This window comes from Barbus barbus, assembly GCF_936440315.1.
Source record: "Barbus barbus genome assembly, chromosome: 1".
Classification (NCBI taxonomy): domain Eukaryota; kingdom Metazoa; phylum Chordata; class Actinopteri; order Cypriniformes; family Cyprinidae; genus Barbus; species Barbus barbus.
Window position 1 is genome coordinate 12,856,636 of NC_136729.1, and position 27,021 is coordinate 12,883,656.

Consider the following 27,021-nt stretch of genomic DNA (forward strand, 5'->3'; position numbering starts at 1 on the left):
TGAAAAACAGAGAAAATATACTTTCCTTCATACGTTTATCTTCCTCAGTCCCAAGAATGAAAACTTTACAACCTATTTTTTAGTTATGAAATATGTTGACAGTTACATAATAAATAGGGGAAAAATGCAACAATTAACGTATTTCCAGTATATAAAAAGTGTCCTTTATAATGAGATATCAAAATGCTAATTTTTGCAGTTCTGTAAGATAAAAGTGAGTGCAGCATATTTTCTCTGTCTGCATGTAAAACTATGTTGAACAAATATTTTTATCAGACAAAATTGTATTAAATAATTCTAAATATTTAATACCCTATTATTGTAGCGTAGTGATTGACACTACTGATGAACAACATATTAAATATGTCATAATGTCCTGGAGCAGCTTACAGATTGTTATTGTTAGGCCTATTTTAATTACATTAACATGCATTGTGTTTATTGTTACTCATTGATCCAAATGTACAGTATACTAGACATTTTCACTTGAAGTTGTTGTATGAAAAAATATATATTTGCCCTTTCACAGCACGACTCCTTAATGACAAATAGGCACACATAGTACAGGTAAAAAACCTAAACAATATATATATATTTTTAAAAAACATATATTAGTGCTGTTGCTAATTTGCTGCACGCCAAAATAATTTTCAAACAAAATTACCTAGTTTACTAGACGTTTGCTAGCCTAGCTATTTATCAGCTACCCTGCTTTAAATACCATTTTTAAAATGCCATTTAAAATCTTGATGAATTGGAACAGCAGTAGAATATAAAATAAATGTGTCTTGAATCGATGGATGGATGAAATTGATGGATTAATCGTTTATAATTGTTATATTAATATTACATCAAATTATATTAATATTAGATCAAATTGATATGGCTGTCTAAAAGGGCGTCCAAATTTGCAGTAGCGTTAGTGGGCTGTAGTAGCATTACTTCACCGCCGGGTGTCAGTGTAGGCAAGGTTTTACTCCTCCGCCTTAACGCCTTGGGTCCCATCAGCAGCGCTTAGTCCATTATACACTTTCTAATTGTAGTTTTCAGATGTAATAGACAGGCATACAAACACAATTAATTACAGCTTTTTCACATACGCAGAACGCTGAAAATCATTGCAGTTTCAATTGGACGGTAGAGATATTTATTAAACAAGCTCCTTATCTGCTGCATATATTTCTAAGCTTGTCATTAGTGTCGTTACCACCAGCATGAAATGTTATTACATGCACCGTTACCAGCGAATGCACTGGGGGCGCTGTAGCTCCGTAAGCCGTCGCTTCTGAATGCACAGCGTTGATCGGTGTGATCAGGTGCCAGGGATCACGATCATCATCATATCAAACGAAAAAAAGAAGCAGTCACAAAAAATTACGTGCTCTGAGACTGTTATTATTTATTTATGGATACAGAGAATCCTTTACATGCGTGTTGGGAAATATGTTTGCATGGTATATGGATGTGTTTGTGACTGACGTGATTTAATAGCACCTCTACATGCGGAAAAAACAAATCCCCCAAGGAAAAATCCGCTCCGTTAGTGCGCACTCCAGCCGGAAGATGGGATATTTCTTATTCGAGCGCGCACACCTCCCCTTTCCCCCTCTCTCCTGCTCTCTCTCTCTCAAGCAACTCAGTCTTGTCAGTGTGCGCAGAGCGTTAGGAACAAGTCTCACAAGTCGAATTTGCAGCCAGTGAGAGAGACACATCGAGAGAATCCAAGCAGGACAGACGAGAAATGATCTAATGACTTGCCACATCCGAGCACATTCTCAAATACCCTGCAACCGAGACCCATGATTAAGGATTGCAATATTTTTTCCACCCTGGAAAATCTGGCTATAATTTTGTCAGTCTCGGCACATTTGTAAATTTGTGTCCATTTGATATGCTTGTTTATAATTTGCATTGATTAGTTTTGTTTTGCGATCTTTGCGTAAATTATCCGGATTGCTTGCTGCCCAACATTTCAAGTGCATGCGGAATTATAGGAATCTCGCGGGCAAGCAGGAAAATCCAATTGGAGAACTAGAAGAGAGAAAGAGAAGCAGCGAGATCTGTCCAGCATCAACATGTTCTTCTGAAGAGGCGAGGAAAAAGCTCATTCCCAAACCATCATCCATCTACCATCACATTCCCGTTCTAATTCGTCGGGAAAACAGAATGAAGTGGGAGTGAAAAGGGAATGGGAAAGATAGGTTCAGTCTGAAAGCCGCGGAAAAAACAATAAGCATCACGAAATACTGGAAAAGTAAACTCTTGCAAGGAAAATTGCAACAAAACGGCTGTGGGAATTGAAATTGAAATTGCGGCGGAGTTTTGTCCACGAGCCACTTTTCCCTAAAGACGATTTTTGTGGAATTCTCTCCTTAAAATCTACACAGACTGCACCTTTGTTTAATCTGTCCTCCCGCGCGCGTGTGTGTGTGTTTTAGTAGCTAGATATCCATGCAGTCTCCCAAAACACGTTGTTCCTGATCACACTGACGGATTCACCTGAAGCACACACGCTTTGTTCCGAGTCCAGAGATCTCCAACCTCTGGGAGAGTATCCCACACAGCTTTGATGGGAGTAAATAGACGGAATTCAGGATTTCAAATGGCGAGTCGGGGCTGTGAAAATGGATTGGGAATTCTCCTGATATTCTTAGTGGATTTACTCGGGATCACGGCGTCTAACATGGAGCCCATCTACTGGAATTCCTTGAACAAAAGGTGAGAGCCGCAACTAAAGGCATTGGGCACGGCGTTTATTCCCCGTTTATTTAAGAAGAGCTTTGCGTTGGCGATAGTCAAACTCCTCGTGTTTTCGCACAAATCGTTGAAGGACAGCTTTGACTCTCGCAGGGGGGATAGAAAGCTGTTAAGCGCTATTACGCAGACAAGCCCCTTAGTGGATAATCACGAGTCTGCAGAAGTTACGAGCATCAAGGTCGCCAGACTAATAAATGCCACATTTCATTGACTGTGAGTTGAGGAATTTTACAACAGCAGCCTCCACAGTTACCGCTGTTTATTGACGCCGCCTGCACTGTTTCACTGCCTCTCCTTCAGATATGCTCCAGTTAGATTGGCATGAATTTTAGTTGCTCAACGCCAAGTATTTTTCCGTCTTAATGCCATTTAAACAATGTAACCATTGTAAAACGTTCTTGCTTAACTTGTGAGAACCTGTAGAAGCCCTCGGAGCTGCTTCAGTCACCAGCTTAACTTCTGTCATGACAGCAGTTAAACAAAAGAGATTGTCTGCCAAGGTGTAAACTTGAACATTTCGTTGACACCTATTTATACTAGTCATGCAAAAATTTTCACATGAATTCAAAACCATTTGCACTTTTATTTTATAGTGACAACGCTGTAAAATGCAACTCGAACTTTAAACGAAACTGAAAATGTAAACTTGTAGAACCGTTCTTAGGGACTACTATCAGTTAGCAACTTGCATGCATCTGCTGTCATGACAGTAGTTAAAACAAAAGAAGGTGTAAGCTTTCACTCTTAGTGGACACCTTCTACTGGACTAGTTAACGTGGAAACACCTAAAGTGAGAAGTTTTACACGCAGGTGTTAACTTTAGATGGTCAGTCAGTCCCATTTCACGCTGCAAAATGTATTACTGCAGTCACAGAGGTGACACGACTTTCCCTGCCGCAGGAAGGAATAATTTACAGCTAGATTTCTCATAGTATATATCTGTAAATAAGGGGGAGGTTTCTGCAACCCAGCAACTGTGAATTCATATAGTGGGGAGCGAAAGAAACCCATGCAAACGGCATGTCCGGCACATAAACAATGATTTATGGCCGAGCGGACCCCTTTCTTTCTTTCGCCCTTCTGTCATTACTGGGCTTGTTTAAATGGACACCCGGCATCGTGGGAGCACTTGTGTGCCCGGTCTAAATCGGTATGTGGGTTATGAGGGGCTATTAGTGGTGCCACGAGCTCTTGAAAGACGAATAGGTTTTTAATGTGTCCATGTGGTGCATATACCGGGCGCTCCGCTACAACAGATGCTGCTGGGGGGATGGAAGGGGTTTATTCTGTCCCAGTGGCCGCTGGCAGACGCTCTTAATGAGGGTTCTTGTCGGTATTGCTTGTGTTAATCTAGCTGGGGTTTGTAGGACCTAATCTGAAACGGGAGCGCGGGTGGGGGGCATGTCCGTGACCACACGTTTTCTGTTTGACCTTTACCTGAGAAGGAGAGGAGCACCGATGACGATGGTTTTTAACTGATTCAATCACTTGTTATCGATGTAAGTCGATCAGCAGTGGGCCCTGGTTTTCTCACGGATTCTTTGCACTTTAAATGATCCGACTTCGCTTCACTTCACAGTGGAAACGCTCAAAATGAAGGAAAACCCGCACTTTGCAAAACCATATATGTCACCAGGGCTTGACATTAACACCTACCAACCTGCCAAATGAGGGTAGATTTCAGCGTGGAGGGTAACAAGGTCACTCCCACTAGCCACTCTGGCAGGCTGAATTTTATATAGAGTAACAGAGCTCGACATTTATGCTTGTGTGGGACAAGTAGAGTTTTTGAAGGAGCAAGTGAAAGATAATTTTTCTTGCCTTACTGGACAACAAATGTGATTAAAACCTTTAATTAAGGAAGCATGGAAAGTTCAGCGAGAATGATTCTGATTTTATTACTTTTGGTGTAAACGGCAATTGATAATGGATAATATAGACACTAACAAGGACACGCCAGTTGAGGCTCACACAGCCTGTCTCTATTGAAACAATCTCGTGGAGAAATCAACTGCACAGCACAAGAAACATATTGCGGTAAAAAGGTAGTTTATATATTTATAATGTGTCCAGTGACCAAGAGCGTGCAGTTTTCCTTGAAAACCATGTAAATTTGACATTGATTTTATAAAGTTTATACGTTTGAACAGGCAGTTAAAGGGTTAGTTCACTCAAAAAGGAAAATTATGTCATTAATTACTCACCCTGATGTCGTTCCAAACCCGTAAAACCTCCGTTCATCGTCAGAACACAAATTAAGATAATTTTGTTTGAATCTGAGAGCTCTCAGACCCTCCATAGACAGCAACACAACTGAAATGTTCCCATGTCCAGAAACTTAGCAAGGAGATTGGCAAAATAATCCATGTAACATCAGGGGTTCAACTGTAATTTTACGAAGCCACAAGAATAGTTTTTGCGCAAAGAAAACAAAAATAAGGATTGTAGATGATGCAAGCGTGCGGTTGCATCATGTACTGTCATGAACGCACATCCACAAGAGCAACAGTAGGGACGAAAATGTGGAATACAATCGTTATTTTTGTTTTCTTTGCACAAAAACTATCCTTGTGGCTTCGTAAAATTACATTTCAGTTGTGTTGCTGTCATAATTTTAATTTTTGGGTGAACTAACCCTTTAATATAGGCCTACAGATACAATAATGTCAATGTTGACTGTTTTTTGCTCGATTTGGTTGACGAAAATAGTTCCAAACAAAGCAGAACAGTTGCGCATCTCTGAGCAACACTGCGGTGTTTCGTTACTGAACGATTCATCGTTTTTTAACTACTCATTTAAATCTGATTCAGTGGTCCAATCACAAAGACAGGCACTTGCTTTATTCTTGAATGAATCAGCCACAAATCGTTTGCCTCAATGACTAACTCATTAAGATAGTCACTCCCTGCCACCTACTGGCGGTACTCCCTGCCACCTACTGGCGGTACCTACTTCACTTATTATATTAAGTGAAATTATCAATAAAATGTAAGAATTTGATATGAAAGATGATGCATGCATTTAATAAGGTTTGAGAAAAATGCACTTTAAATAGACAAAAACAAACAAACAAAAAAAGACCCGGAAATCAATTTCAATTAATTTGAGTAACTTTAGTCATATAAAACGTAATTTCCCAACAACAAAATTATGGCCGGTGAAAATTCTGAGTGGCTAGTATTTTGGAAAACAACTAGCCACAGTGGCTGGTGAGCAAAAAAGTTCATGTCAAGCCCTGTATGTCACTCAACCAGTCATAAGGGTAATTTTTTAAAATTGAGATTTATACATAATCTGAAAGCTGAATAAATAAGCTTTCCATTGATGTGTATAGTTTGTTACATTTGGCTCAGATACAACTATTTGAAAATCTGGAATCTGAGGGTGCAAAAAAATCTAAATATTGCAAAAATCTCTTATAAAGCTGTCCAAATTAAGTTCTTAGCAATGCATATTACTAATAAAAAATTTAAGTTGTGATATATTTACAGTAGGAAATTTACAAAATATCTTAAAATATCGATAATTTTGACCCTTACAATGTATTGTTGGCTATTGCTAAATATATCCATGCTACTTATGACTGGTTTCGTGGTCCAGGGTCACATATTGCGGTCAGTGTTAATTTTACATATTTACATACTCACTTAGTAATACTTGAAAGTAACAAAAAAATGGAAACAAAAATGTGTTGTTTTTAATTGGCAGTCCTTTGAATTGGCAAATGAAGCATGCATGGTTAATGGCTCACAATATCAAAATGGCAAAATATCAGCAGATTAATTTGCCTGGACAATCTGCCTTACATGTTAAGCACCATAAATCGCATATTAATTCATGTTTGGTTGTATTAATCACTTATTATTGTCACATGGTAGCTTGAACACTGTAATGTAAAGTCTGGTTTCTTTACACAAACACAGCATCGCCATATTCGTATTTGATTTGAAAATATACTGTCCCGTGTAAATTTGGCTGCTCATGCAGACACGCACTTACAAGACATCTGCACCGTGTGGTTTTGCTCCAGGCAACAGGAGTCTGCACCGTTCTCTCTAAAAGCAGCTGTTGGCAGTGCTGTATATTTAATGGGGATCAGTGAACCTCTACTCCTCAGTGCTTTGAAGATGAGGTCCTGCACCTGTAGAATGTTTTATTCACCCGCTCTATCCCATCACTCTCTCCGTCACTACTACTACTCCATCTCACTCTCTCATGATGGCGCTGCCATTCTCCTCCTCGTGCGAAATTAGAAACATGTGTAGCCTTCAGAGGAGCAAAGAAACAGTTGAGAAGTGATGGGAGGAAAGAGGGATCGAGAGAAGAGGGAGGAACAGCGGGGCGCATCCTTAAATGTACAGAAATCAATATCTTCTAAGCCATGAATGTCAGTTTGAGTTAGGCTTAAGAAAATGCAAGTCCAGCACAAAGATCACTTTGAAATTGTCTGCTTAGGGTAAAGAATCTATAAAGCAAAAATTGTGTTTGTTCTTAGACACTGCTGTTTAATGTAATTCCGGAATGTATATTTAATTAAGGGGGCGTAGATGAAAAATGGTTTTTTGAGACTGAAAAGGCACGAAGCAGGACTTTGGGGGCTTTTTTTAGTAAACAGTAATGGTGTTTCTCAGTGAGCCAGCTTGTCTGGGAAGTGTCCTTCACCTTCTGACTTTCGCACCCCTTGATACATTGTTTACACAAAAGAAAGACAAAGTGTGCTTGTGTGTCCTTGGTACCCGGCCCTCTCTGGATGAGCAAACACATCTCTTGACTGATGATCTAAGGGGTCAGTTAGGGCTGTGTAATTCTTCCAATTGACTATGTTGAGATGCTGATTGGGTAATTTGATCCCAAACGGTTACTAACGGTTTAGAAGGTTTCCGTGTTCTTCTGTCTAAATCACTGTGTGTTTCGGTAATTGCGGTTCAGAGATTCAGATCCAGCTCAAACCTGTGGGAGGTTTTCCGATAATGAATTCAGACGAGCGATTGTGGGTAACTGTAAGGATTTGTGTGTTATCATAAATTTCACAGGGTCTGTGTGTGTAAGCGTGCTTGGCCTTTTGAATCAGCGCTCGCTCTCAAAGAAATATGTTGCCCCCACTGGATTTTTAATAATTAATTTATCGCAGGCTAATTGGGCTCGGATAAAAGCGCTAGTTAACCGATCTCAGGCAAAGTACGAGGGAAATTAGGGAGGGAGGTCGTTGGGAGAAGGGATTAGAATAAGACACGGTCTCTATAGGTCACTGACATACATGGTTGTGTTCAGAAAGTCCTAATGTGTAAGTCGCCTTGCATACACATCTGCTAAGTGAATGTAAATGTAGAAATAAACCTAGAAAGTTTTTTTTTATATGCGCACGAATGGATTAGAGGATTGAATCCGTGTTGATTTGCTAAACTGGGTAGATCCATTTAAGCTTCCTGACTGGATTCACCTCCTTTGGGCAAGGGAAATTTGGTTTTATTCAGAGAGTTTAAATGCTCGCCTGTGTGTGCAGCATCACTGTAGTCTAAAAAAGAAAGGAAGAGAGAGTGTGTGTGTGTGTGTTTGTGTGCCAGAAGTCTCTTATGCTCAACAAGGATGCATTTATTTGACCAAAATACAGTAATATTATGTAATATTATTACAGTTTTCAACAGTTTACAATCAGTGTTGCATGGTCCTTCAGAAATCATTTTAATATGTAGATTTGTGGATTCTTTGATTAGAAAGTAAAAGAGCTTAAAGTAGATTAATTTATTTCCTTATGTAAAAAGTTTTCTTTTAGGAGTTTTAGGGTTGAGTATTTGGTTAGTCAAAAAATATGAATATTCCTATCTCCTCTTTTAGTGTATATTAGATGAAGGGTTGTACTGCATGAATGTGTGTGAAACAGCAGTTGAGCTCTTATATAGCATCTTCTCAGTACCCTGGAGTGAGAAATAGTGAAAATTGTGAGTGTTTGTGTGTGTGGTGCAGGGTCTGCTGGAGGCTTTACGAGCTCTCAGCAACAGGAGCTGTGAAAATGGCTCTCAGCTGATGTGGCAGAATAACTGCAGCCTGCCTGCAGACCAGACACACACACAGAGGGCTATATAATGGGGAAACAAAGGCACCTTCCCTACAGAGACAGCCAGAAGTGTGTTCAGGGGCTGTGTGATGCAAATATAAGGAACACATGTTTACACAAACACACTTTTGTGTGCCGAAATACATTCAGACATTTGTGGGGTGTTAATTTAAACTATTTAGAAATAATTGAAAGGACGTTGATCGTCTCACACATGGTTTGATTATTAAACTCGTGCTGACGTGCGGGTAACGGTGTGTTCCTGAGAGCGGGCCCCCAGGGGGTCCGGGCCTCCTAAACCCCTGCAGCATGGTACGAGAGTGTGTGTGTGTGTGTGGTCTCGCTCTGAACATCTCTCATCACTCTGTGTTTGTTTGAATCTGTGTATTTGTGTGTGCAGGTATGTGATGACAGTTCTGGGAAACTGGGCCTCTTCACTTAAGCCATAATATTCGAACGCAGACCGAATATGAAACAGAGAATCAGTCTTCCATGTGTTTTTTTTTCTTTTCTTTTTTCTTTTAAGAGTAATAAAGCTGATCAGGGTCTGTGCCCACCTGCTGCTACAAATGTTAAGACCTTCACTTCTGTTTTCACTCTCTTTCTTTCTTGGCTAATTCCATTCACAGATTTAAAGGGTCACACGAGCGTTGGGCAGGAGGCTTTCCATCTGTGTGTTTGTGTGTGATTTGGTTAGTTCTCACATAGACCTCCTTTACTAATCAGGATCATCCTCTCCTGCTGCCGTAAGGTCCAGCATAGGTCAAAGACACACACGTACACATACCATCAGGTCTGGATTTGGCTAATGAGACTGGGAAGTTTTCTTTCTTTCTTTCTTTCTTGTTTAGTTTTGGTATGAATGACTGTTTTAATATTTTTTAAAGAAATTAATACTTTTATTCAGCCAGGATGCATTACATTTATTAAAAGAGTCTGTAAAGACAATTATAATGTTACAAATAACACCCATTTAAATAATTGCAGTTCTTTTGAACTTTCTATTCATAAAATAATCCTAAAAACATATCACAGTTTACACAAAAATATTAAGCAGCACTTTTTTTTTATAATAAGAAATGTTTCATGAATGCCAATTTAGCATATTAGAATGATTTCTGAAGGATCATATGAAACTGATGACTGGAGTGATGGTTGCTGAAAATTCAGCTTTGCCATCACAGAAAAAAATTGCATTTTAAAATATATTAAAATAGATAAACATTTGTTTTATGGATGGAATGGAATAACAGTTTACAGTATTACTTTTACTGTATTTCTGATCAAATAAATGCAGCCCTGGTGACCCCAAAATTACCAAACCCAATTTTTGAATAGTATAGCATACAAGCCGTATTTACAGACCAAAATGGGCATTTTTGACACTTTTTGGCCTGTAAGCAACACTCTGGCAACTACCGACAATGCCATTGCACGATTAGAGGAATTTTCTTGTTGTTCTCTTCAGGCTTCCTCTTTCCCCAGAGTTGATTAGATGAATCGTAAACGTAATTAGCCTGAGGAAAACTTCCATACTACTATAGATTAACCCATGTCACCTAGGCCTGCTTTTATTGACTTCCCCTACCTCTCTGTCTGCCTTCTGATCTGGGATCAGCTCTGATATGGGAAACAAAGGAAAGGCAAGTTTTACATTCCAGATCTAAAGGTCTGGGGGCTAAAATCTGTGTGAGATAGCACCGTTTGCTCTATACTTCAGCTTTGAAATGTTTCTCTAGTGGTCAAAATCATAGGCGGTCAATATTAATCAGAGGATACAGATGGTTGGAAGTCAGTTTGGCTATCAGTACACTGTGGTTAAGATCAGATATCTCTGTCTGTTCTCGGGTGGGTCTGTAATGGGGTCAGTGTTGCTGCTCGGGCCGAAGGTGACTGATCTTGGAGCTGTAAACGGAAGCTGCAGACAGACGCACGGAGCCAGACTTCATTTGCATCGTCGTCTCTACAGTTAAGAGAACACAGTGTCAGAACACAGGAGAGGAACAGCAGTTATCAACGGAAACTGGGACATCTGCGGTTGTATTCAAAGTGCACACAATGTGCAAACCTTTCCTGTCCTCCATGGCGTCTGACTGTGCTGTTGTAGTGATAAGTGTTGTCTGATTTTGACTGAGGCCCTATGATTTGTGTTAAGGCCTGTGCTAGAAATACAGCATGTGTGTGTGTGGGATAGGACATCTAAAGCCTTAATCTTTATGAAATCCTCCTGACCAGCTAAAATGAAATATATCAGGAACAAATACGAGTTTGTATGTTAGGAAAGGTCAGCATATTACTGTTCTAAAGTTTGATGTCAGTTCTTTTTTAAAAGAAATTAAATACTTTTATTTAGCAAGGATGAATTCAGTTGTTCAAAAGGGACAGTAGAGACATTTATAATGTTCAAAATATTTCTGTTATTTAAAATAAATGCTGTTCTTTTGAATTTGTTTTCATCAAAGAATCTTGAAAAATATATCACAGTTTTCACAAAAACAATATACAGCACAACTGTTTTCAGTACTGATAATAATAAGAAATGCTTCTTGAGCAGCATATTAAAGTAAAGTAAAAGTAAAGTAAAGTAAAGTCGTGACGTATTGTCAAGTATGGTGACCCATACTCGAAATTGGTGCTCTGCGTTTAACCCATCCAAGTGCACACACACACAGCAGTGAGTAGTGAACAAATGCGCGCACACACACACACACACACACACACACACACACACACACACACACACACACACACACACACACACACACACACACACACACACACACACACACACACACACACACACACACACACACACACACACACACACACACACACACACACGGAGCAGTGGGCAGCCATGCTGCAGCGCCCGGGGAGCAATTGGGGGTTCGGTGCCTTGCTCAAGGGCACCTCAGTCGTGGTATTGAGGGTGGAGAGAGCGCTGGACATTCCCTCCCCCCACCTACAATCCCTGCCGGCCGGGGGCTCGAACTCGCAACCTTTCGATTACGAGTCCGACTCTCTAACCATTAGGCCACGACTTTCCCCACAACTTCCGACATTAGAATGATTTCTGAAGGATCATGTGACACTTAAGACTGCTGAAAATTCAGCTTTGCCATCACAAGAATAAATTACTTTATACAATATATCAAAATACAAAACAGTTATTTTAAATTGTAATTTTTTTTCAAAATATAGTTTTTACTGTATTTATGGTCAAATAAATGCAGCTATGTTGATAAATGCAGAGATGATTTTCAATAACACAAAAATGTAACCTCAAATTTTGAACTATGTATAATTGTATTGTATTTTTATTGTACTAATATATTATTTCTTTTATAAATCGGGCACATGTAAATGGAACAAAATTTACAAAAATAGCGCAGATGTGCAACCCCCCCCGTCCACTCCTCTCGAGTAATCAGTTTATTTATCAGTGGAGTGCTTGAGTAGACAAAATGACTAGAATGTCCTAGCGTCCTAGCGTGTGTATATGTGTGACAGTTTGTAATTGTCAGTTAGGGGGCCTGGGGTTTGACGTGACCTACTTACAGAGTGTGAGAGATGGTCAATGGATCACGACCCTGAAGGCTTCCTGCCTCACACATACTCACACACACAGTCTTCCCTTATAGAAAGCAGAACGCAGTACTCACAGTTGGTGACAGCGCTAGGGCCGTGTTCCAGCCTAACGAGAACGCATGACCCTCCCACAACTCTGCACACTTCAGCTTGAAGAATCCGTCATGTTAGGAAACATAAACCAGTCCCACAAGCAGCGCTGTTTCCTGCTATTGTCATTGATTGCTTTTTACATGGACAAAACAAATGACGGAGACTACAATTACTACCATCAACAGTTGTAATCAGTGCTGAATCAGTTCCCTTAAAGAAATTGTTCATCCAAAAATGAACATTCTGTCATCAATTACTCACCCTCACGCCACTCAAAACACATGCGATTTTAGTTCTTCATGGAACACCCAAGAAGATTCAGTATATTACAGAATTTTGAGAGTGCGCTTTTTAAAGGGATGCATAATCAGTACTATGCAAGTTGTAACTTCGAAGTTTATCGGTATTGATCAATGTTGGATATATTCACTAGCTTTTAATACATTTTATTTTATTTTTTTTCTGTTTGTTTTTGCTAATTATATATAATAATTGTATTATTTGTTATTGTATTTTTAATATTTTTAATATTTAATTTTCAGCTTCTCATGGGTCAGAAGTTTAAAATTGGTGCATTCTTACTCTTTTCCATAATGAACTGTGAGGCTGTTGTATGGCATATTATGTATATATTGATATTATAAATATTCACTATACCTTTTAAAATGTTTCATTTCAGTTTTTAGTGTTTTATTTGTAATATTTTGTGTTTTTATGTTTCTTTTAAAATTGTTATATTTATTAATTTTATTATTTTAATATATTAATGCTATTCTTTTTTTTATATAAATGAATTGCTATGCTATGTTTTATTATTCAACTTTCTTATTATCAGCCAAAATTTTAATATACAACACAATTTCAACTTATTTCTTCTCTTTAACTCCAATTGTCATGACAAGTTTTAAAAAATTCAACTTAAAATAATCTTTTTTTTTACATATATTTGTGAGTGAAAATAAAAGATATCTTCAAGTTGAGTTAACTTAGGTTAAGTTGAGTTTACTCACATTTTTAAGGCAGTAGGTGAACTTTCATTTCTATATTTAACCAGCTGAAAATATTTTACAGGGTTCTTAATAACAGGCTTTTGTTTGGCAAAACCCCAAACAATGAGTCCACACAACTTGTGCCCTATATATTTTTTTAAAAAAGTTAAACAATATCTTTGAACTTACAAAAATGTAAGTCCTAATTTGCTGAAAATGTTCTGTTTCAGCTTTCAAATTCGATTCACTAACCATCTCAATATGGCACTAAAAAACGTATTACACCATGGGTTTACGTCATTAATGAGAACAAATGACATTTAATATCACTTACGTCAAACCTGATGCGATGTCTTGACACGCCAGATTTAAACTGAACGAGCGAGCGACTGAGATGGAAAGATTTTCAGCTGATTACAGTTGGATTTTAACACAAAATAATAGTGCACAACCGCTATGGTGCTTTTTGTCGTGTTTAAAGTTTGACAGCCCTTAATTGAATGGAAAAGTACGTTTTCAGCATTTTTCTTAACTTCTTTTGTGTTTCAAGGCAGAAAGAAAGTCACACGGGTTTTAAGTGACATTAGAGTGAGTACATTCATTTCATTTTTGAGTGAACTTCCTTTAAAGTTCAAATGTATGCATCCCTTAAGCATTCATTACATGAATATAATATCAGCTGACACCGCCATTGTTTTTGAGTTTCTAGGCATAGTTCAGAGCAGTGTTTTCCTCGACCGTGTGTTTGTTTGCGTGTGTTTGTAGAGACTGGCAGCACTGTAGGCAGGGTGGTGGGGCGGCAGGGTGAACCCTGTATTCATGAGCTGGATGGCAGCTCCAGTTTAGCCCCCCGGTGCTGATGCCATGCTTTAATATCGCTTCAGTATTTCAGCTGTGTTTCCTATAATTCAGCCCAGCCTTGAGATGCACTTCTGAGTGCAGTCAGCTTTGAGTTTCACCCCTTTTTTTCTCTCTCTTTTTTCTGTTTCTCTTTTTCTTTCCTTTCTGCAGAAAAGCTTTAACGCGTACGTCTGTTTAAAAAATGTTATAGCTCAGAGCGCTGGATCAAATCCAGCTTCGGGGTTAAATTTCCTAGGAGGCCGGACTCCCTCTCTCCCTCCTTCAGTAGCGTATCGCTCGCTTTTCTGGAGTCTCTCCTCCTCTGCCCCCTCTCCCTCTCCTCCCCTCAGAACAAAAGAGGTCTCCACTGCGCTTCGCTGAAAGACCTCAAAAACACACACACACACACACACACACACACACACACAAATGTCTTAACACATCTACTCCTGCTTAAACACTGAATCATTTGCCAAAAATTATGCCTTGCTCGATGAATCCCCCCTCTTTCCACCTTCCCCCTCATTCTTTTACTCTTTCTTTCTATTAGTTTTCCTGTCTCTTAATTCAGTCGCTCTCTCATATTACACATGTTTGGCCAGACTCGGTGTGTGTGTGCTGGGTTTAAATAGTTGCTTGTGTTTCTCCACTCTGTTGCCTGACCTTTCGAAGTGGGTGGTTTGACGGGTTTGTGCCAGTCCGAACATCTCAAATGCACTCTCATAAACACAGTTATTCTTTTGAATAATCTTGGTTTTTAAAGCCACAGGCCCATGTCAGAAAGTTTTATGTCTCATGCTCTTTGCATGTTTCACTGGTAAACAATTTGGCAAATTTGATTACGCTTTCAGTCAAAGTCCTTTAAAAGCAAGTTGGTTAACTTAGCAGATTTCAAGATTGTAAAATACAATATATCAGAACCATATTGATGATCAGCTAATATTAGACGCTCATTTAAAATTAATCTTTAAAAACATTATATGACTATAAACACTGACACTTTTTAGTTTAATTTAATTCATTTTTTATTTATTTTATTTTACCAAAATCAGAAGGGAAAAAACTGGAAAACTCCACAGATTGTGTCTGACCTGCCTCTCTGAGAGTATTCGAGTAAATTAGCTGAATTTGTGAGTGACCATGTGACTCACACCTTCTCAGTGGCGGTTCTCAGTTCTGGACCACTGGGCGACAAGAAAATCAATCCTCCTTTACCTTTCCTTTACCCCGTCCTTATGCACTTTTCTTTCTTTCTCTTTCTCTCTGCCTTTTTCCTCTTCTTTTTCAGTAGTGCGTTTCTCTCTCTCTCTCTGTTGGAGTCCGGCTGTAGTATAACTCCAAAGCCACGGGAGGGAGAACAGATGGAGAGGTTTTCTTTCTGTCCGTCCACTTAAAGAAAGGGGGGTTAAAAATGCCAGGCGGAAGGGTGTGGGGGTTTGTCGGGTGGCAGAAACAAAGACTCTCCAAGCTTTTTGCTGCACAGAAGTGATGGAGCTTTGTGTGAATGTGTGTAGAGTTGTGTATAGATTTTCTGAGTGTGTCTGAGCTGAATCCATGGTGAATAGTTGGACTTTTTTTTTAGCTGGATATATTTATAAGGTGAATGAAGGTAATTTTTGACAAATTCATATGTGTTTTCTGTCCATTTTTGTCTGTCTGAACAGCAACCACACTGAAATGTACTATTTAGTGTACTATATTGTCACAGGTATCCAAATGCTTGAATACTAAGAAGTGGCAACAATTTTCAATCATAAAAATGAAGAAATTGCGTTTTTTAAGCTGAAACGGTTTAGTTTTTAATTCTGTGATTGGTTACGCTAGGTTTTTGAGAGGTTCCATGTGTCTGATTTGTTAGTCAGGACAGCAACTGTAAACAAAGTATGTATATATATATATATATTGCGATTTAATGCACACAAACATTCAGTGATTTTTCAATTTTGTTTTTGCATTGTCTGGAAATTTGAGTATGGGTGGCCTCATCCTACATGACGCCACACACACACACACACACACACACACACACACATACAGAGACATACATGCTTTCAAACACACGATTAGCATGAGTGGGACAGTGTGTCTTGTTTCATATAGTGCAACACACACTATCAATTACTTTTTTGCCTGGCGTTCCAGAGTTTTCATTTGTGCATATATTCCTACCCACCTGGTTCATGTTAGTCTCTCTCTAAGTGCCCAGATCTGGGCTGAATGGAGTTTGATAGGCATCGTCAGGCAACAGCGTTCCCTGTATCTGTCTCTCGCACTCAGTAGGAGCCAGGATATTGAGTTTCGCTTGGGTTCGGAAGTGAAATGGGGTGCAGATGAAACTGGTCTGTCCTCACCCTGCGCACTCCCCTTCTCTTTCTCCCTCCCTCACATCTCAGGCCGCAGGGTGCTGCCGTCTCTCTTCTGAGGGAAATATCACATCATGAAGGAAAACATAACTGCGCTCTCCCCCAGTCCCTGCAGTGCAGATAATTTATTTATTCTTCACACTGGAATTGGAGCGCAGACAGGAACAGACAAGATCAGATTCATAAAGTCCTGTAAGATCTTGAAATGTGATCGTTTCTGTAACTATTTTTTGAAGTGTTTAATGTGATTTTATTTATTTTTTTGTCATTTTGGTGTCTTGAATTTTAAAACTAAATCCATTTAGATTTTGTGGCAATATCGGAAGATGGAATATTTATTTAATACAAATAAAAATGAGGCTGTGAGAGATATATTGCTGTTACTGTAATGTAATGTCTGAAAGGAACAGTTCACCCCAAAATTTGAACTTTTAAAAAATATTTTTCTTGTCAAGTTCCATGTTTCCATTCAGTGTAAGTGAAAGGTTACCAAAAAAGACAAAAACACAAACACACACAAAAAGTATCTTTCATAATTTCATTGTTTTGGACTTTTTGTTATTATATGCAAAAGCACGACATGCTGGATTCTTGTTCCTATCAAGTAGGCTAAATATTTGTCAACTTAAGCCCAAAGTATACATAAGTTTTGATGCAAATGCTAGCATGTACATATAGCTGAACACATATACATCCTCGTTCACTTGACTGCACTATAAAATGCGATAAATTGTCTTTGTACTTTATTTAAATGAGAGTTGCAGATTTTTAGACACCTACGCTGACATCGGTCAATAAATTAACATAAAAGTTTCGATATATATCGCTGTTATGTTGAAGTCATGTTGACACAGTTTCACAGCCGGCTAGACTGAGTGAATCTGTTTTTAAAAGCAAACATAATTATGTCAGCACACTGAAAGGACAGGGGTGGGAAGAGAGGGGGTGTTTTGATTTATCTGTCCATATTAAGGCGACATTTGCAAACCAAAACCATAAAACTATGGACGTGTGAAAGTGAGTGGGAAAACAAGAGCCAACGGCCTGTACCACTTGACCCTGTTTTAGGGGTGTATGAGCGATGGGTGGATAATCCCCCTATGCTCACACCCCTCTGAGACCCCCTCCAGGGCCGCCCCAGTGTAGCGCACTCAGCTGTCAATCACGCCACAAAGCTGTCTGTTAGGGGATTAGGACCTTCTCTTTCTTCCTCTAGACTTCTCTCTCTCTCTATTTCTTCTCTTGTGTGTCTCTATCTCATTCACTTATTCCCTTCGTTGGCAGCTGTCTTTAAATCCGGTTCATTTTCTGCTTTTCTGCTTCCACACGTCCTCTCGTTCTTTAACTCTCGCTCTCTTTTTCTCATTCATTTGCTCACCTCTTGGCTGTAATCTTCTCGCCGTACCTGCTTTTCCTCTCAAGCCTCTTTCTCGAACGATTCTTCGCGTCTGTCCACTGTATCTCTCTGTCCCATTCGTCCCTCTTCCCTCGTTTCTGCGGGAGAGATGGAGGGGTGTCTGGCAAGGATGCTGCTGCTCAGTTGTGCCAGGAGCCGCAGTGACAGACACACACACAGACTGCAAAAAGGGATGCCAAGCATCAACCTGAACTCGTCCGGACCAACAGCACCCACAGGAAAGAGAAATCACGAATGCGATCTCTTTAATAACTTCAATTGTGTCTCCCAGATCAGTGGTTCTCAAACTTTTGAACTCGAAGGCCCCCTGTTGTCCAGCATAATATTTGAAGGCTTTCCAAAATTAGCTATTTCCAGTATTTCTTCTGTAATTATGACAAAGCTGCTTGTTTTTAAACTTTTTAACTGGGAGTATTGATATTAAATTAATTAGCCAGATTCATTTTGTGATTTTAGAAGTTTCAAGAACTGCATGTTCTTTAATTAAAAACAGCAGTTTTTGACAAGGTTTTCATTGTTATTATTTTATTATATTATAGTATTATGTAAAAAATTAATTTCAGTTTACATCTTGATTTTGTGTTATTTTAGGCATCTTCATTTATAGTTAATTATTTTTAAACATTAATAATTATTTATTCATTTGAATCCACAAAATGGGAATACTGATATTAAAATAATTAACCTTCATTTTGTGACTGTAGAAGTTTCAATAATTATTCAATGTAAAACAACAGTTACTGACGTGAATTGTTTTTTTTACATTTTTTGCAATATAAGTTATAATGCTTTAGAAGAGATTTAAACTTCTTTTCCTCCTGTCCTTCACCTTTCTGTCTTTCTAATATCAGTAATGTGAACGAGGTTAACAAGATAATTAGCTAAAATACCAGGAATAATCACAGGCTTTAATCCCTCATGATTAAAGCTCAGAGAGAGAGAACATTTTCCTGTTATTGCAAAAACAGGGGTAGTGTGAGAGAGAGGAAGTGCAGGGTGATTTAACATGGTTGTCTGTAACGTTATCTCTGTCTTTAATTCATCTTCTGAATGATCTGGTGTAATTAGATTTGTTTTATATTCTCTTCCCCTCTGCTAGAGATTGATGCTCTGATTAAACCCACAGTCATAAGTGAGAGTTAGGCATGCTTGTTCGCTCTCTCTTTCTCTCTTTTCTAAATAAGCAAGGCTGTAAGTTCAACAGTGTCAAGAAACACACTGCAAGACAATTATGTTACCTTACTCATTAACCTAACGTTAAATTGATCCAGACTCAGAAGTATCTAACTGAATCTTCTCTGCCCATCTCTTCTCACATTTCAGTGGGCAGCTGAGGTGAATGTTATACTAATCTGAAAGTATTTTACAGTTCATTTAATTTGTATTTGTTTAATATACATGAAGATCTTATGAATTTATATTGTTTGAGACATATGGAATACATTCATGGAATATGACATACATAATTAACTGTTTTATAATTGTACTGTATAGAATTCTTTTTTGCATTTATGCATATCAGGGTTATCATAAACTAAAACTAAAACTTAAAACATTTTTATTACTTGACATAGAATAGACATTAACCGATAAAACGTTCAGCTATTTGCCAACCTCTCATTAATAAAAAAAATAGGTATGCTATATACTTAAATGTTGAAGTAATTTAAAGGGGTCATCTGATGCAAAATTCACTTTACAAGTTGTTTGAACATAAATGTGTGTTGGAAGTGTGTGTACACATCCATCCTATAATGATAAAAATACACCCAGTGTTTTTTTTTTTAAATCCCTATTTTAAAATCCCAGGCTGTTCTGAGAGTCTCCCCGCCTCCACGATAGTTGATTGACAAGGCCGTCTTACCTTAGACCCGCCCTGAGTGAACTAAGAGCTGTCCGGTGCAGGGGAAGACAAGATGTCTCCGATTAAGCGATTGAAGTGTTTAGTTGTTGGATGTAATAATGAATATAGCAGTCGTCATTTACTCCCGACATCTGAGCCGCTGAAGATGCAGAGGATTAACGTTACTTTCATTTTGAAGGGATTGCACCAATCCCCGATCTACATAAATGCGTCTATGTTCGCCCGAATCATTCGTGATCCAGCTTTATCTACAGAAGAAGTGAGTATAACAGTTTTTATGAATCTTTGCAAATTGCCTTTCCTAATAATGTGCTAGTTAGCCAGTTTCGCGTCTGAAGTTTAGTATGCTCCATAGATATATATACCTAGATGCCTCATTATCGACTGTTTCTATGGGCCGCAAAGCCATCCGCCATTTTTGGAACGGTCTGCGAATCTTTTGAGCGCATCGTCTACAACAGCAAGTTATACGCTTGTATATCTTTGAATATTCATTGATTATTATGGTGAATGCGAGATGGCTGATGCGTCAACGTATCTGGAGCGGTCGAATAGGGAATCTACACATATCTATGGTCTGCTCATCACTCCACGGAAGAGAGGGGCGGAGTCAGCAGAGCTCTCAAGCATTTATGGACTAGAACATTTTGATTTTGACAGGGTAAAGAAGGTGTTTTTTACACTACCATTGAGATATTTTAACCAAAGTATGTTATAGACTTTTCATTAAGACCCTAAAGAAACATATCAACTTGTGGAAAATGGGCATCCGATGACGGCTTTAAGGATGAGCTGAGATGATCACATGGCTTCTTCCCTCTCTTTCTAAAGCAAATATTCCATATGCATTCATGCACACACCCAGACAAAAGAGTGAGATGCCACATACATAATACACTCATAGTGGAATGTTTAAGCAAAAGAAGGAGAGATGGAGAGAAAGAAAAGGTAACATATAGGAGTCTAGAGCAGATGGATAAGCTTGCTTTATTAATTATGGTGAATGGCAGCTTCCTTTAAGCTCAGCTCCCTGCTGTTCCATAATGTAGCACAATCAGACAGAAGCCAATAAAGGAACGGGGGAGAGAGGAGGAGAGAGATAATCCATCCTGCCGTAAGCTGCGTCATTAAACATTTCATAGTGCCATGTCATGGCGAGCTTCTGGCTGCGTCTTTGTGTCAAATCATCACTCTTTTTCTCCTTCTCAAGGCTGGATTGTGGCGTGGCTTTTCTTTGGCGGCAGTGAAAACGTTGTGTGTGACTCTGGGAATGTCATTGTCATGTGTATCATAATTTCTTGGTGACTTGAGGGAACTTTTTCCTCAGGGGTTAACAGGTAAATAAATGCACATATTTTAAAAAGTAATATATGCGACAAATATATAATCTAGTTATCAGCAGACTAGAAAATGCTGTTTTATTCATAATAAGGGGCCCCACATTTGTCACATGACCAGCTGAATGCTATTTGCATATTCACTTTATCTTGGTTAACCATGTTATTCACCACTTTCATTTTGTGGAATAAATTAATCATTTGTGACAAATATGGCTGCCAAAAAATGAGCTCTGCATTTGCCTTAGCAAATAGTTTTGTGATTAGGTGTCCAAGACTGTTGTATATCTGCTATCAAAACTTGACACTGTAAAAATACATTTTCAAAGTTGTATATATATATATATATATATATATATATTACAAAGTTTCTTGGGATTTGTTTTTACAAGAAAATACTATTCAAAATAAAAATTTTATGTTTAATTCAATGTGCTACTTGCCGTTTCTTTTTGTAAAATTTACTAGCAAATAAATTTCGCCATCGGTTTTTTTTTTCTTTTTCAATTTAGCCCCGAAACATACTCTACACCAGGGCCGTGCAGAGACCTTTGGAGGGGCAGGTGCTCAAAGTATAAAAGGGGCACATGGAACACAGCTTTTAATAGAGTTGTGCTCCTTGCTGATATGTGCATCGAAATGGATGCTTCTGTATTGATACAGCAGCAAATGCCATGACGCAGGTTTGAAAAAGAAACACAGAACAGAAAAGACCATTTTAAGTTTAAATGTTAAAGACATTTTTTGCACCTCTTAATTACTCTGGAATTATGATTTTTGCTGTTGTAAACACTACTGTTGTTGTTGTAGAAAAAAAAATCCTGTCTTATTTAAAATAGAATTCTGTTCTAATCCTGCTCTGAATTTAATCATTTTTTGAATGATAATGATTATAAAAACAGAATTGATAAGGACGAGAAAATCAGTATAAGCCTGTTTTACCAGTGTTGTGATAATTATTTTTAAGGCACTCTACGTTTTTTAAATAAATACTGTAATAATAATAGTTCAAAGTATGAATAGTTTTTAGTCAGATAACATATTAAAAGACAAGACACCTCAACGTGCTTTAAACTTTTCCCAATTAAACAGGAAGAATGAAAGAGAATACTTTATTTTTATTGCTGTGTGTAGAACTACGCTAGCTTCATCAATATTTAATATTCATTTTAATAAAATGTAAATTCGTCCCCTGCACTTTATTCGAGCTCGAGCAGGTGTTTTCACGTAGAGGTTTCTAGATTTAAATCTAGATTTAAATTAAAAGAGACATGACCTGACGTTTTATTCGTATCCAAAATGAGGAGATGTGAATATCAGGAGAGCTGAACTCTCTCGTGCAGTGCATGTTTCATTCATACTCGAAGCCAGAGGGCGATCTCGCGCAGAAACTTTTGACATGCAGGAAATCCCTAATATGGACAAACGCACACTGCTATCGCTGTAGCAGAAATGCTTTTACTGATGAAACATGAAGACAATAGATGCGAAATGATGCGAAAATATATGGTTTATGTGTGTTTTTCAAGTTATCTTCAGGTAATAAATAAACTATATGAAAAATGTAGTACTAATTAACAGATCATTTAGTATAGAAACTATCAAATTTATTTCCTGAATTATTCTGTGATAAAAAATGGGGAAAGGGTCTTCGTAGTAGCCTTTATAAACCAATCATAAAATTGTCATTAGGAAAACATTGAACAAAAATATTGTATCCCCTTGCTGCAGCTAACCAGCTGTGCATGATCTCTTCACGCCGTTCTCGTAAAATAATAATAATAATTTAATAATATAAGTTTACAAGCACACCGCTTCGCTGAGAGCTCCACTTACCGGCAGCCGTGGACGTTATTGAAGCCATCCTAAAGGTGCCTGAACGGCTGAACTACTATTAATTAATTTTACTAATAGTTAGATTGGTGTAATAGTTAGATTGGCCTTCACAAAAGGGCGTTTAATTACAAAGAAAAAAAAATTGCTTTGACAAAAGGGCACTTTGGGCATCAAGGGGAAAATGGCCAACCCACCGCACCCCCCTCTGCACGTGCCTGTTCTACAGAACTACGCAAGCTTAATTTCATGCATTGCTTTTTGTTAGTGGTTATGAGTGTAGGCCTAATTGTCTTAATTTATGTTCAGTTTCCCCTTCACGTCAACTACTGAATTGTTCACATTAAGACCAAAAACGTGTTAACAATGTACGTCACATCTACGCTACAAATGAGTGACGTAACGCGACGAAACTGGACTGCTCTCATTATAATCTTCACACGTATGCGGTTTGGCTTCGTTGATTATAAAGGAAGTGATCTGCTTTTGTCACTCCGCTTGCTTGTGGCATAGACACGATGCAGGGATATTTCAGGATAATGTGTGAGTGTTAGTGCATGTGTGCTTGGATCCTGTTGGCAGGATGTTGCTGTGTCTGGCACAGCGAGAAGAGGATAAGGAGACCATCAGAGATGGGATTATGAAGAATTATTCACAAACACACACACATAAATTGAGACTGCCACACACAAACCTCCTAAAATGTACAATCACAGGCTCAGTTCTGATTGATTTTTATACAATCAAATACTACTTAAAACAGGACTAGCACATAAGAAGTTTCATAATTAGGACTATAAGGATATTAGGCTTTTTCAGATGTTTAATTTGTTTCGATTCCGATAAATTTGGGTATATTTTGGTTCATTACAATGTACATTTTTTTATATATGAATGAAATTCTCTTGACGTTTTAGACTTAATTTAGAATAGTAGGTCCGTTCGCACCATAACAATAACAAAAAATATAACGTTTTAATAGTGACTTCCACACAACCATCAAGACTAAAGACCACAACTAAAACGATAAAGAAATTATGATTGATATATATATTTTTTTTTCAGCAGAGGAACGATAAAAAGATGATAGCCAATCAAAATCCACCAGATTTTAGCGAGTTGGAGCAGTTAAAGCTACTTCATTACTAGGCTACTTCATTAAAAGAACTAATTCATGAGAGTTTTTCATTTATTTCGGGAATCGGACACTGGTTGCGCGGCATGTCACTGAAAAGAGTTGTTTATTCAAGAATAGTTCTACACTGGTTGTGTTGTATTTTTTTTCCTCTGTGAAATGCTGAGTGTAGTGCAAGAAGTACATTTATATGCTAACTGTAAAACCACTTATTGGAAGGAAGTTGAAGACATGAAAACAGCATTTTCCTTTATTTGCTATGTTTTCGTGGTATTAATAACCTGCAAACATGCGGCACCGACAGTAAGCAGCTTTTTACATGCCATTTCATTATTTACACCTTTTAACCCAGGTATGCTGTACCACTTTCTCTTACCCCCTTTTCATAATTCCGTGTATACAGTGGCAAATTTGACATGTTTGAACATGCTTCCCTCCAATAATAGACGCATGTGTATAAATGTGACTAGAGCCTGATGGAGTATTTCTGACTGAAAGCTGTGTGTGTGTGTGTGTGTGTGTCTGTGTGTGTGTGTGACCTGTCAAGCCTGTCATTCTTTCTGCAAACGCGCACGCACACACACACACACACACACATATATACACACACAGCGTGCTGCAGATGGAAAACCTAATTCTGTCTTTTCTGTCTTTCCTTTTCAAAAAGCCACCAATTACATCCACTTCTCTCTCTCTCTCCACCTCCCTCTCACATGCTCATTCTCTCTTTCTCTCGTTCATGTCCCCTTGCTTAAATGTTAAATCTTGTTAACGTCAGAGCCTCTCTTACTCTCGGTCTTTCTTCTTCTTTCGTTTTCTTACCCTCTGCTCTCTCCATCTTCCACTCTTTCTTTCTGTTTTTATTTCTCTCTTGTAGATAGAGGTGTACAACGAAAAGCTTTTGGCCCTGATGAGAGATAAAAAACGAGGGAAAGAGAGGAAAGTGCTCTTGCTTTCAGAATAGAGGGATGCGGTGAAAGAAATGGAAAGGGAGAGGTGAGGCTGAAGGGAAAAAAATGGATGGAAAGAGACTTGGAAAAGCAATAATAGGTGGACCAGTGACAGAGATTAGAGCCCTGCTAGACAGGGGAAGTAATTGCGTGGTGCACATGTTATGGGAGGGTGATATTTTACAACGCGCCCGCTTCTAAGGGATGCTTGTTGCCGTGGGGATTCTGGTCCTCATACAAAGAGATGGAAAATGTCATTTACAAAAATAATTTTGAAGATTTCTTTTAGTATAATGAATGAATCTTGTCTAGAATACGTTTCAGATCTCAAATGTTTCTTCTAGAAAGAGGGAGTCAATGTAGAGCAAATTATTTCTTTACTGATTTTCCCATGAGAAAAGACACCTTACATGTGTCTTCAGAAGAGGACAAACCGTTCTACTCCAAAGTCTGCAATCAAATAAAAGATTTCAAAGCAGATTCCAATTCGATTCAGTTCCAATTTACAAGCATTTGATTCAGTTCCAACTGTGATTCAATTTCAGTTCATTTGTGTATCTCTTTGTAATGTCCATTGTGTCTGCATTTAAAAGAAATTCACTCTCAGTTAATACTGTAAATCATAATTTTTTTTTATACATATACATAGGTTTTATACTGATTCAAACTAGTAACGTGTTTTTGAATTGTTCAGAAAAAGAATCAGCTCTTAAGAATCACTTGGTTTGGGTCACACACTCACCCTAGAGGTGCATGATTTGGGTTGAGATTGAGATTTTTTTTTAAAGGGATAGTTCACCCAAAAAATGAAAATTTCATGTTTGACTGGAACGGTTTGAGTTAAAAATATTTGTTTGTGTTCTACTGAAGAAACAAAGTCACCTACATCTTGGATGCCCTGGGGGAAAGCAGATAAACATCACATTTTCATTTTTGGGTGAACTATCCCTTTAAGTTCCAAGTTTACTGTGCTTGTTTGTCTGGTTGCACAATTCGGCCAAAATGGTTATTTTTATTAAAGAAATATATTACACAAAATAAGACGTATTACTGTTGTTCAAGTTCGGAAACACACAGTGCATATACAGTATTTATTTAATTAAAGTGCAGCCTTTGCGATTCACAAAGCCACATTACACTGTTTTTGATTCACTAAAAAGAATCAGCTTGTCAATTGTTCGTGAATCATCTACACTTTCTCTTGGCGAATGTCACATTGCATAGTTAATATTAATGAACAAAGCTGATAAATTTTGCATTATGTCCTCTCTTACATATGGAGACTGTGCTCCTGGCTATCCACATTAATTTTACAGCTCTGCGCTCTTTACTTAGTCAACCATTGTCTAATGTGCTTCTATTTTTATTTCTCTCAAGGAATTTCAGGAGAAACATTTGAGGCCAAGCTGATACTGAAAAGAAACCTATAACACTCAGATTCTTATTTGGAGTGTTTCCTTAGGAAAAAAACCTCCCTGCATCAGTAAAGACACATAAATAGAGAGGGCTGGAGAGAGAAAACATCACTTGACTTTCGAGACCAGTGAAAGATGTAAGTTGGGAGGTAGTGCGGAGGAAGGGGGCGTGCAGAGCTCCCACAAGTGGCGTTAGCTATGCCTGAATTGATGCGGTAATGAATGACCTCGCGCATAGATAATTAATAAGAACTCTTAATTAATTACACTGCGATGAGCTGCTATAGATGCAGGCGCAGAGGAGAGAGAAAGAAGGAGTGATATGAATGTGAAAGATTGTTTAGTTCTGACTGTTTACCAAGTGTGTGTGTGTGTTTGTGTGTT

The 27,021-nt window shown here is 38.2% G+C and overlaps 1 protein-coding gene across 1 annotated transcript in view; it reads left to right on the forward strand.

Moving 5' to 3' along the window:
- Positions 1-1,623: 1,623 nt before the first annotated feature.
- Positions 1,624-27,021, forward strand: part of LOC306845255 (ephrin-B3-like) — an 87,916-nt gene continuing 62,518 nt past the window's right edge. The window contains exon 1 of the mRNA XM_079377945.1: positions 1,624-2,718. Coding sequence (XP_079234071.1) covers positions 2,570-2,718 — 149 coding nt within the window. The 5' untranslated portion in view covers positions 1,624-2,569. The remainder of the gene's footprint in view (positions 2,719-27,021) is intronic.